The following is a 13,452-nucleotide window of genomic DNA, read 5'->3' on the forward strand; positions in this document are numbered from 1 at the left end:
ACCCTTTACAGGACAAAAACGGTGAGGTAATAATGGGAAACTCAAAACACGGCAGAGACACTAAACCAATATTTTGTCTCCATTTTCACTGGAAGATAATAATTTCTTCCCAAGAACTGCAGTTACTACAGAGGAACTTGGTGACATTACTATAACTAGGGAGAAGGTATTAAGTAAACTGAAGGGATTAAAGACAGACAAAATCCCAGAGCTTGATGGCCTGCACCCGAGAGTATTAAAGGGGGGGACAGCAGAGATTCCAAAATTCCCTAGATTCTGGGAAGGTACCAGTGGATTAGAAACACTCTAATGTGACTCCCTTATTCAAAACAGGAGACAGGCTAAACCAGTTAGTTCCATCTGCGTAGTGGGGAGTTGCTACAGCCAATCATAAAGGAGATAGCTGAACACTTGGAAAAACATACCAGTGTCAGCACTGTTTTATGAAGGGAAATTTGTGCTTGACAAATTTGGAGTTCTTTGAGGATTTAACCAGCAAGGTGGATAGAGAGAATCCGGTGGAGGTGATACATCCAGACTTCCAGAAGGCATTTGACAACGTGTCACATAAAAGACTGATCTGAAAGGTCAGATCCCAGGGGGTTAAGGGTAGAATATTGCCTTGGACAGAAAATTGGCTGACTGACAGAAAGCAGAGTGTTTGGATAAGTGGGTCCTTCTCTGGATGGCGAACTGTAACCAGTAGGGTGATGCAGGGTTCAGTTATCAGACCTTGACTATTTACAATCTTTATAAATGATCTGCAAGTAGGGACAAAGTCTAACACAGCAAAGTCCGCAGATGATATTAAAATAGGTGGGAAAGCAAGCTGTAAGGAAGAGATAAAGAGTTCATTGATGAATATTGATAGGCTAGGAGAATGGGTCAGAATCTAGCAGATGGAATTTAATATGGATAAGTGCAAAGTTGTCCATTTTGGTCGCAAAAATAAAACGGCAAATTATTACTTAAATTGGAAGCAGATTCAAAGTGTGTCAGTGCAGAGGGATCTGGGTGTCGTTGTGCATGAATCGCAGAAAGTGGGCATGCAGGTGCAGCATATAAGACAGACAAATGGAATCCTGGCATTTAGTGCAAAAGGATTGGATTATACAAGTAAAGAAATGTTGTTACAACTTTATAAGGCATTGGTGAGACTACACCTGGACTAATCTGTCCAGTTTGTTCTCATTGCTTGAGGAAGGACATCGTGTCACTAACAGCAGTTCAGAGGAGGTTCACCAAATTGACTGCAGGGATGAAACAGATTTTGTACAAGGAGCAGGTGAACAGCTTAGGCTTGTACTCGCTGGAGTTCAGGTGAATGAGTGGGGGATCTGATTGAGGTATATGAATTGCTAAAGGGGATCAATAAGGTGGACAATGAACAGATGTTACTCCTTGTGGGTCAGTATAGAACTAGAGGTCACAGATATAGAGTGACAGGATGTAGGTTCAAAGCTGAGATGAGGAGAAACTACTTCTCTGAGAGGTTTGTAAATCTGTGGAATTCACTGCCACAGAGTGCAATGGAGGCAGAACCAATCAACAGATTCAAGGAAGAAATAGATTTGTTTCTGATGAAAAGCAGGTTAGAGGTCAATGGGGAACAAGCAGGAAACTGGACTTGAGATCAGAAGATCAACCATGATCATATTAAATTGCAGAGTGGGCTCAAACGAATGAACTGCCTACTCCCGCTCCTAATTCCTACACTCCTATTTAAAGAAACAAGTGACTGCAAAACATCACCAATGACGACTCTATGTGCTCAGCAACAACCATCTATGCCACAGCATCAGACTTACAGCCACCTGAAAATCTCAACACTTACTTTTCATCCTTATTTCCCAAGAAATTGGCTCAAAGTGTTTTCTTTTAAAATGAAGCACTACAAAGGGAAGTACATTTTAAAAAAAAAACTCCAGATAAATGAAAGTTGTTTCCAGTGTTGAATGATATGGGACGGGGGTGTTTGGATTAAGTTTTGCTTGATAAATAATAAAATGATCAAGGAATAAAAGAAACCTGGTTGTAGGTTTTTTTTATTTTCAGTTTAATATAGAGAAAGCAGACAATTGGTCATATTGGAAACTAGGTAAAACAACCAAATTCAAGTCCTGATAGCTCTCAAATCACGGTCGTGACAAATCTTACTGATCTGTACAACAGAGGTATTGGAGAGGGCACGTAGGGTCACCATTGACAAGTTCTTCAAGAACTCCAGAAGAGAACCCACATCACTGCCTGACTCATTGATGCTGCTATTTGTGATTTTGATTAGATTCATTACCATCCAGGAGCAAATTTAAGAAATTAGAAGAGGGGCACAGAATTCAGAGTGGAACAGATAGTTCAGTACAGACTAGGAATTCCGTTTAACATCTTATGATCACTAAGGTTCACAGTACACAACCAGCAAACCCTTAGCCACAAATCACTTACCAAATAAGTAGTCAGAAGCACAAGACAACCATGTGCTTTTACTAACATTAATCATGCATTCAAATTTGCTTATGCTGTTAATTGCCTAATTAAGCTCAGTTGGCTAGATGGTTGGCTTGCCATGTAGAGTTATGGCAATGGCGCAGGTTTAATTCCCACACCAACGGAGGTCACTAAGGTCACGTATCTCAACCTCACTCGAGATATGGTGACCCTCAGGTTAAACTCACTGCCAATCATTTCTCATTAATGAAAGAGCAGCCTTATGGTCCTCTGGGACAACAGTGACTTTAAAATTTAAATACTATTAACTAATTCATTGCCATTTATTCTATACTAGCAGAGACCTTCAAAATATTAAATGGGTTTATTATATTTATTGCAACAACACTTATTTAAATTCCCATCTCATGTCATCCTCAACCCAGTCCTTTCATCCATTCAAATGATCACATTCTGTTTTTTTTTTCCTTTTTTCCTATCCTTCACACACCATTTCATTCATGTGTCAGTATTCAAAGAGAAGGAATTGGTGGAGGATGATCTCAGGGAAGGGAGTGTCAAATCTCTAAGCCAAGTTGCTAATAAAAAGAAAAAGAGGTGCTGTGCACATTAAAGAGTATTATGATAGACAACTCTCCGCGTCCTGATGGGAGCTATCCCAGAATATTGAAGGAGGCAAAGAACAAATTGCTGGACCATTGAGAGATATCTTTGCATCCTCCTTGGCCACTGGTGAGGTCCCAGAAGACTGGCAAGGAAATTAGTGGAAAAGATTCTCAGGGACAAGATCTAAGGGGAGGCAATAGCCTACTTGTATTATTGCTGGACTATTAATCCAGACACCCAGGTAATGTTCTGTGGACCTGGGTTCAAATCCTGCCACAACAGCTAGTGGAATTGGAATTCAATCAATATCTGGAATGAAGAGTCTAAAGATGACCATGAATCTGTTGTCGGAAAAACCCAACTGGTTCACTAATGTCCTTTAGGGAGGGGAACGGCCATCCTTACCCGGTCTGGCCTACAGGTGACTCCAGACCTAAAGCAAATGTGGTTGACTCATAACTGACCTCTGGGCAATAAATGCTGGCCTAGCCAGTGACACCCTCATCCCACAAATGAATAAAAGAAAAATAAAGCATTTAGAAGCAAATGGAGTGATTACTGATAGACAGCACGACTTTCTGTGGGGAAAGCCATGCTGCACTAACTTGATCGAGTTTTTTTGAGGACGTGACAAAGATGTTGTTGAAAGAAAAGTGGTTGGTGTTGTCTACATGGACTTCAGTAAAGCCTTTGACAAGTTCCCTCATAGCAGCAGGTACAAAAGGTGAAGTCACATGGTATTAGGGGTGAGGTGGCAAGATGGATACAGAACTGGCTTAGTCATAGGAGACAGAGGATAGCGGTGAAAGGATGCTTTTCAGAATGGAGGGCTGGGACCAGTGGTATTCCACAGCGATCAATGTTGGGACCTCTGCTGTTCGTGATCTACATAAATAATTCAGTGGAAAACGTAGCTGGCCTAGTTAGTAAGTTTGTGGACGATACAAAGATTGGTGGAGTTGCAGATAGTGAAGGTTGTCAGAGGATACAGCAGGATATAGATCAACTGGAGGCACGGGCAGAAAAACAACAGATGGAGTTTAATCCAGACAAATGAGAGGTGAAGCATTTTGGGAGGTCAAGAACAGGTGGAAATTATACAGTGAATGGCAGAGCCCTCAGCAGTACTGATATGCAGAAAGATCTGGGTGTACGTCCACAGATCACTGAAGGTGGCAGCACTGTTAAATAATGTAGTAAAAAGGGCCTACGGCATGCTTGCCTTCATTGGAAAGGGCATTGAGAATAAGGATAGACAAGTTATGCTGCAACTTTAGTTAGGCCACACTTGGAATATTATATACAGTTCTGGTCACCACTCTACCAGATGCTTTGACGAGGGTACAGAAAAAGTTTACCAGGATGTTGCCTGGTATGGCGAAGTTTAGCTATGAAGAAAGGTTGGATGGACTGGGTTTGTTTTCACTGGAACGCAGGAGGTCGAGGGACGATCTGTTAGAAGTTTATAAGATTGTGAAGCATGGATGGAGTGGAAAGTATGAGGCATCGTTCCCAGGGTGGAAGAGTCAAGTACTAGGGGACACCAGGTTCAACGTACAATGATGGGGGGGTGGAGTTTAAAAGAGATGCGTGAGGCACGTTTTTCACACAAAGGGTGGTGAGTGCCTGGAACACGCTTCCAGACGAGTTGGTGGAAGCAGACACAATAGCAATATTCAAGAAGCACCTAGATAAATACATAAATAGGAAGGGAATAGAGGGATACAGATCTTCTAAGTGAAGACAGTTTTAGTATGGAAGGGCAAACTGTGTCAGCGCAGGCTTGGAGGGCCAAAGGGCCTGTTCTTGTGCTGTATTGTTCTTTGTGTCATCCCACAGCCAGTCCTTCCTTCCTATGCCATCCAATCCCAACCCCATGCTATCCCTCCAGCCAAAGTACCTTTGTCAGAATTATTACATTTTCTTTTTCAGCAACCCATCCAACACCACAATGCCCCTGCCAGACAGTTCCAAAATTAATGTAGAAAATACCACTTGGCATTTTGCTTCCAAATGATTTTTTGCGGGGTGGGGACTGCACGTACTGAACTGAAAACCTTGAATGTTAGAGGATGAGAGAAAATTTTGTGGAGCAGTCAAGAGGAGATTCTCAGGGACCAGGAATCCTACAGCAAGCAACTCACCTTCCATTGCCCCAGTGTTTATCTACTATTTAAAGGCAGCAGTCAGAATTGTGGAATACGGTCTACTTCAGTGGTTCCCAATCTTTTCAGTACGTAGGAACACTTCAATGAGACAAACAATTCCATGGCACATACCCACTATTTTCAACTGAATTATTTACTCACCGATATCACATTTACTTACTTTCACTATGCCTTGGTAGAAACTGAGACATCAAGTGATCGGTGAGGATCCCTGCCACCTTCACACTCCTCACCAGCCATCCAGCTGCCTCACTCAACATGCACCAATCTTACACAAGTCACCGTGCAACCCAGACACCGAGAAGCTGCCTGGTTGCCGGCGCCAGCGGAGCCCTTGTGAGGCAATGAGTCAAACCCCTCTCCCTCGGGCCGAGCTTGAACAAAAAGCCAGGTCAGCGCACTGTAGCTGCTACACTCACCATGTTCTCAGCTCTGCTCTGGCACGGCCCTGATTACCTACAGTAATAGCGATACACAATCCAACTAGTTCAGACCAGCAAAGGAACAAAGGCCAAAAGGTGACAGACTCACCAGTCCAATGAATGGTGCACAACACTGTCACTCAGTGCAATCAGATGCTGGGAACCGGCCCCCACCTCCACTTTCAGGCACTGAGTGACAGTGTTGTTCAATCAGACACTGGGAACTGTACCCACATCCCTGGAAAGGAACACCTAGTGTTAGCAGATGCAGTGGCGCTGCTTCACAATAATTTCACAACACAGCACACTGGCTGAAAATCACTGGTCTACTTACCTGGAGAAGTACCATTCCAGTAACACTCGAAGTTCAACACCATCCCAGACAAAGCAGCTCGCTCGTTTGGCTCAAACAACTTAAACATTCACTCCCCTCATTACTGATAGAATGGCTGTGTGTACTATCTACAAGATGCACTGCAACAACTCACCAAGGCTCTTTCACCAGGTCCTTCCAAACACATAAGCCCTACCAACTAGGAGGACAAAGGCAGCAGATAGATGAAAAGATCACCAATTGGTAATTTCCCATGTTACACAAAATCCTGACTAGGAAGTATGTTGCTGGCCCTTCATTGTTGCAGGGTAAAACCCCAGAACTCCCTGTGCTTGTACCTCCCCTCATGGACCACAGTAGTTCAAGAAGTGGCGAACCTCCATCTTTTCAACAGCAACTGAAGGAGGGCCACAGGAGTTGGAGCAGCCAACAATGTCACTGCAGTGGAGTATAACTGGAGTTTGGTGAAACCGAGTGCTGCATTAGAGAGAGTGTAACTGGAGTTCAATCTCCAATTTAAAAAATAAAACAGATAAACAGAAGTAAAACGATTAGCACTGTGCCAACGTGCTGCCTCACAGTGCCAGGGTCACGGGTTCAATTCCAGCCTTGGCTGACCATTTAGAACATAGAACATAGAACATTGCAGCGCAGTACAGGCCCTTCGGCCCTCGATGTTGCGCTGACCTGTGAAACCAACCTGAAGCCCATCTAACCTAAACTATTCCATTATCATCCATATGTTTATCCAATGACCATTTAAATGCCCTTAAAGTGGGCGAGTCTACTATTTTTGCAGGCAGGGCATTCCACGCCCTTACTACTCTCTGAGTAAAGAACCTACCTCTGACATCTGTCCTATATCTATCACCCCTCAATTTAAAGCTATGCCCCCTCGTGCTAGCCATCACCATCCGAGGAAAAAGGCTCCCATTGTCCACCCTATCTAATCCTCTGATCATCTTGTATGTCTCCATCAAGTCACCTCTTAACCTTCTTCTCTCTAACAAAAACAGCCTCAAAACCCTCAGCCTTTCCTCATAAGACCTTCCCTCCATACCAGGCAACATCCTGGTAAATCTCCTCTGCACCCTTTCCAATGCTTCCACATCCTTCCTATAATGCGGTGACCAGAACTGTACGCGATACTCCAAGTGCGGCCGCACCAGAGTTTTGTACAGCTGCAACATGACCTCATGGCTCTGAAACTCAATCCCTCTACCAATAAAACCTAACATACTGTACGCCTTCTTAACAACGCTATCAACCTGGGTGGCAACTTTCAGTGATCTATGCACATGGACACCGAGATCTTTCTGCTCATCCACACTACCAAGAATCTTACCATTAGCCCAGTACTCTGTATTCCTGTTACTCCTTCCAAAGTGAATCACCTCACACTTTTCCGCATTAAACTCCATTTGCCACCTCTCAGCCCAGCTCTGCAGCTTATCTATGTCCCTCTGTAACCTGCAACATCCTTCCACACTATCCACAACTCCACCGACTTTGGTGTCATCCGCAAATTTACTAACCCATCCTTCTACGCCCTCATCCAGGTCATTTATAAAAATGACAAACAGCAGTGGCCCCAAAACAGATCCTTCAGGTACACCACTAGTAACTGAACTCCAGGATGAACATTTCCCATCAACCACCACCCTCTGTCTTCTTACAGCTAGCCAATTTCTGATCCAAACCGCTAAATCACCCTCAATCCCATGCCTCCGTATTTTCTGCAATAGCCTACCATGGGGAACCTTATCAAACGCTTTACTGAAATCCAAATACACCACATCAACCGCTTTACCCTCATCCACCTGTTTGGTCACCTTCTCGAAGAACTCAATAAGGTTTGTGAGGCACGACCTACCTTTCACAAAACCGTGTTGACTATCCCTAATCAAATTATTCCTTTCTAGATGATTATAAATCCTATCTCTTATAATCCTTTCCAACACTTTACCCACAACCGAAGTAAGGCTCACTGGTCTATAATTACCAGGGTTGTCTCTACTCCCCTTCTTGAACAAGGGGACAACATTTGCTAGTCTCCAGTCTTCTGGCACTATTCCTGAAGACAATGACGACATAAAGATCAAAGCCAAAGGCTCTGCAATCTCCTCTCTAGCTTCCCAGAGAATCCTAGGACAAATCCCATCCGGCAGAGGGGACTTATCTATTTTCACACCTTCCAGAATTGCTAACACCTCCTCCTTATGAACCTCAATCCCGTCTAGTCTAATAGACTGTATCTCAGTATTCTCCTCGACTACATGGTCTTTTTCCTGTGTGAATACTGACGAAAAATATTCATTTAGCACCTCTCCTATCTCTTCGGACTCCACGCACAACTTCCCACTACTGTCCTTGACCGGCCCCAATCTTACTCTAGTCATTCTTTTATTCCTGACATACCTATAGAAAGCTTTAGGGTTTTCCTTGATCCTACCTGCTAAAGACTTCTCATGTCCCCTCCTGGCTCTTTATGTGGGGTTTGCACATCCCCTCCATGTCTGTGTGGGTTTCTGCCATGTCTGCTCTTGTTTCCTCCCACAGTACAAAGATGTGCAAGTTTACTGAATTGGCTATGCTAAATTGCCCCGTAGTGACCAGAGATGAGCAGGCTAGGCAGATTAGATGTGGTAAATGCAGGGTTACAAGGTAGGTGGGGGCCTGGTGCGATGCTTTTCAAACAGTTGGTGCAGACTTGATGGGATGAATGGCCTCGATGTAGAGATTCTATGAGTTTGGTAGAACATGGAGTGCTGCTTTGTTGCATTAGGGAGTAACTTGATAGTTGGTGAAACAAGAAGTGAGGTGAAAGAAGAAATTGGTCATCAGTCCCTCCCTCCATTGGGGAGTACTTGCGCTATGCAAAATCCAAGTAAAGTCTTAGGGAATTTGGGGCATAAGGGGAAGAGACGGGGAGACAGACAGACAGGAGGGAGAAAAAACAGACAGAGACAGACAGCAAGAGAGAGGGAGGAAGCACAGAGACAGTAGAAAGAAAGAGAGAAAGAAAGGAGGGGGGGCAAGGACAGAGAGAGAGGGAGGAGGGAGGGGGAAGGAGAGAGAGTGGGGAAGCAGGGGAGGCAGAGAGCGAGCGTGCAAGCAATGGAGCGAACAAGGTGGAACAGAAAGCAAGCAAGAAAGAAAGAGTGAGAAATGTTGACAGCGAGACGGGGCTATGGATTGAGAGTGAGGCAGACGGGGGGGAAGGAAGCGAGAGAGAGCGCACGCAAGAGAGTGAGAGAGAAAGAGCGTAAGTGAGATCAAAGAGAGCAACAAGAGTGAGAGAGGCTGTGAGCAAGTGAGAGAGCATGATAGAGGAGAGCATAACAGAGCAAGATGGAATGAGAGGGCGACGGAGAGGACAGCAGCCACGAGGAGGGAGGAGGAGGACGGGACAGGTGGTGACACGGAGGTGGAGGAGCAGAAAAAGGTGGGGGGGGGGGCGAAGAGAGAGAGAGGATAGTTAGTGGGAGTGAAAGAGAGAGAGCAAGAGATAGAGAGGGAGACAGAGAACGAGAGACAGAACGATAGTTACAAAGAGCGAGCAAGGAGAGAGCGAGTTGGGGAGCGAGCGCGAGAGCACGAAACAGAGAGAGTGATCCTTGCCCACTCAGTGGCAGAGCAGTAAAATGTGCTCGTAACTGCTTGTAATTCATGCAACAGGACAGAAGGACAGGATTCATTCTCACTCACCACAATGCACTTCCAAGTTTCTACAATGGCAACAGAAACTTTGTGTTAAACAGTATTACTGCAGCCAAAACAAATTGGTACATAGCCAAACAACTTATTTCAAGATAAAACACTAAAATGTTCTGAGGTCTTCTGACATGAGTCATTGTTTCTGAATGTTCAGGTCTCAAAAACACAAAAAAAATAACAATTTTTTTTCAAAGACTGTAGGAGATTTGCTATAGCAAGGCTCCAGACTCTATAAAAATGTAATTAGAATTCTACCCATGCAAAGAACTAAATTCAAATTGACTACAAATATTTTCAGATTAACTCAATTTTGAAACTGTCAGCTCCATCACATTACATAATTGTGTTTTGGCTATAATTATTCAGGTTTTACTTTAATACCCATAAAATTGCAACTACCTAGTGTGTAAAAAATTGCATTCAATCATGACATTTTGTAGATTATGCTGCAGAATACTATCGCCATTAATACTTGTATTAAGCAGAAAAGCACAGTAAATGATTAGCATTCTACTTATGCAAAGTGGAAGTGTTAAGATTATAATCTAAGTAGCAATCTCAGAACCACACACCCCAGTCTCCTCGCACCTCCAATTCTATACAGTGCCCAAGCTCCCAGCAGAAGAAAATCATCTTTTTAGATACTATTAACCATCACAAGGCAGCTCCAAGTGATACAAGCTTCTGATGTAGCATAACGAGCTTACAATTTTCACTCCCTCAGGAGAAATCATTTCACCGAAATATCTTTTCTGCGATAAACACCACTTCGGGAATCACAGACAAATAAATGTCGTCCACTATCACATGTGTGCATGTCATAGGACATCAAAATATAATTCTTTAAATTGACAAAATATGTCAAATAAAATGTTTCAATACTACTTGCACATCAATGCCAAGATTCAAATCAACTGTAATTTTGCTAACAGCTTTATTTCTACAGCAATTGCATAGCATCTTTCGTGTTTACATGTCCATTTGTTCAGGCAGTAGAATGAGCTTGATGCATTATGTGCATTTGCATACTAACATTTCCTGTCAGACAAGCTGAAATTCTTTTTGTACAATATGAATCAGCATGCTGGCATACAAATACAAAAATAATGGCCATAACAGAACACATCAGACTGCAGTAGATTAAATTTATCATTTGCACTGAAATGTTGGGAGCATTGTGAGAGGACTGCAGTACCAATTTACATTCTATGAGGATTTTCTACTTCTCTCCAAAGCATGCTAAAAATAGACACTGCTTCAAAAGACTATGTTTGTTCTTACATGATCTACAATTTCTACAAATCTTTGTCAGATTTAAACAAATTGTTTCAGTTACCATATAAACAAAAGGTTTAAGACTCACAGCAACTGAATCCTCCACATGGTCCAGCTCCAAAACATGGCTCCCGAAAGGTTATCTTTACGTGCAAAATACTTCCAGTCAAAATTAACTTGAAGTGCTGTCTCATTGTATTGTATAACATTCAGTTGTTAATAAAAAGGAAAAAACTGAAAACAATTTATTAAGAAAATTGTTAATCGTGCCATTATCTGAATAAGAGTTAGTTAAGATGTTAGCATCAGCCTCTTAGATGAAGAAAAAATTACAACATCACTGTGTAAACATCACTAAGACCTCCTCAATAGCTTAACAGGTAAACAAGTAGGTAAAATGAAGAGACAGAGGGAGACAGAGAGAAGCAAGCAAAGGGGCAAGGCGAGAGAGGGAAGGAGGGAGGATACAGAGTGGGAGGTGGGAGAGAGGCAGACAGCACGCGTGGGCAGACAGGAAGGGAAGCAGAAGCGAGCACATATGCAGGCAGAGGGGGAAGAGAGGAAAAGAAAGCGTGTGGGTGAGTGTGGGGCGGAGGGGGGAAGAGAGAGAGAGAGAGAGAGAGAAAGAAAGAAAGAAAGGAGAAAAAAGAAATTAGGCAAGAGGTGGGGAGAACAAGGGAGCATACAAGCAAGGGAAGAAAACAGGGAGACAGGGAGTGATGTCACACATTCTGCCATCCCTTGCTCTCCATAAAATCGGTCAGACGTGGGAAATACTCGCTGGCAATCCTGCAATGTTCAGCACAATTTCCAACTCCTCAGACACTGAAGCATTCCATGTCCAAATCCAGCATAACCCGGATGATATCCAGGTTAAGAGTGAACAACAAAGAACAAAGCAAATTACAGCACAGGAACAGGCCCTTCGGCCCTCCAAGCCTGCGCTGATCCAGATCCTTTATCTAAACCTGTCACCTATTTTCCAAGGATCTATATCCCTCTGCTCCCTGCCCATTCGTGTATCTGTCTAGATACATCTTAAATGATGCTATCGTGCCCGCCTCTACCACCTCCGCTGGCAACGCGTTCCAGGCACCCACCACCCTCTGCTAAAAGAACTTTCCATGCATATCTCCCTTAAAAACTTTTCCCTTCTCACCGTGAAATCGTGACCCCTAGTAACTGAGTCCCCACTCTAGGAAAAAGCTTCTTGCTATCCACCCTGTCTATACCTCTCATGATTTTGTAGACCTCAATCAGGTCCCCCCTCAACCTCCTTCTTTCTAACGTAAATAATCCTAATCTACACAACTGCGCCCTCTATACCAGGCAACATCCTGGTGAACCCCCTCTGCACCCTCTCCAAAGCATCCACATCCTTTTGGTAATGTGGCAAACAGAACTGTACGCAGTATTCCAAATGTGGTCGAACCAAAGTCCTATACAACTGTAACATGACCTGCCAACTCTTGTACTCAATACCCTGTCCGATGAATGAAAGCATGCCGTAGGCCTTCTTGACCACTCTATCCACCTGCATTGCCACCTTCAGGGTATAATGGACCTGAACACCCAGATCTCTCTGTGCATCAATTTTCCCCAGGGCTTTTCCATTTACCGTTTATGTTCGCTCTTGAATTGGATCTTCCAAAATGCATCACCTCGCATTTGCCTGGATTGAACTCCATCTGCCATTTCTCCGCCCAACTCTCCAATCTATCTATATTCTGCTGCATTCTCCGACAGTCCCCTTCACTATCTGCTACTCCACCAATCTTAGTGTCATCTGCAACCTTGTTAATCAGACCATTTATACCTTCCTCCAGATCATTTATGTATGTCACAAACAACAGTGATCCCAACACGGATCCCTGTGGAACACCACTGGTCACAGTTCTCCATTTTGAGAAACTCCCTTCCACTACAACTCTGTCTCCTGTTGCCCAGCCAGTTCTCTATCCATCTAGCTAGTACACCCTGGACCCCATGCGACTTCACCCCATGTGACAATAGCAACTGACTTTCATGCAATGACCATCTCCAACAAGAGGAAATCTAACCATCATCCCTGGACTTTCAATGCATTTCTTCTGAAACCCCACTATGAACATCCTGAGATTACCATTGACCAGAATCTCAACTAGCCATATAAATACTGTGGCTACAAAACAGGTTAGAGGCAAGAATTCTACACAAAGTAACTTAACTCCTGATTCCCTAAAGCCTGTTCACCATCTACGTGGCACAAGTCAGGAATGTGATGGAATATTCTCCATTTGCCTCAACGGGTGCAGTTCCAACAATAGTCAATAAGCTTGACACCATCCAGGACAAAGCAGCCCACTTGATTGGCACCACATCTAAAGCAGCAATGTGTACCATCTAAAAGAGCACTACAGAAATTCACCAAAGGTTACTGAGACAACACCTTCCAAACCTATGACCATCCAAAAGAAAAAAGGGAAGCAGATACCTGGGAACT

At 43.6% G+C, this 13,452-nt stretch overlaps 1 protein-coding gene across 1 annotated transcript in view; it reads right to left on the bottom strand.

Moving 5' to 3' along the window:
- enah (ENAH actin regulator) overlaps nt 1-11,441 on the bottom strand; it is a 281,703-nt gene extending 270,262 nt beyond the window's left edge. The window contains exon 1 of the mRNA XM_048597460.1: nt 11,059-11,441. Within this exon, the coding sequence (XP_048453417.1) occupies nt 11,059-11,096 (38 nt within the window). The 5' untranslated portion in view covers nt 11,097-11,441. The remainder of the gene's footprint in view (nt 1-11,058) is intronic.
- Between the last annotated feature and the right edge of the window lie 2,011 nt (nt 11,442-13,452).

This window comes from Rhincodon typus, chromosome 5 (assembly GCF_021869965.1).
Source record: "Rhincodon typus isolate 14 chromosome 5, sRhiTyp1.1, whole genome shotgun sequence".
Lineage (NCBI taxonomy): Eukaryota > Metazoa > Chordata > Chondrichthyes > Orectolobiformes > Rhincodontidae > Rhincodon > Rhincodon typus.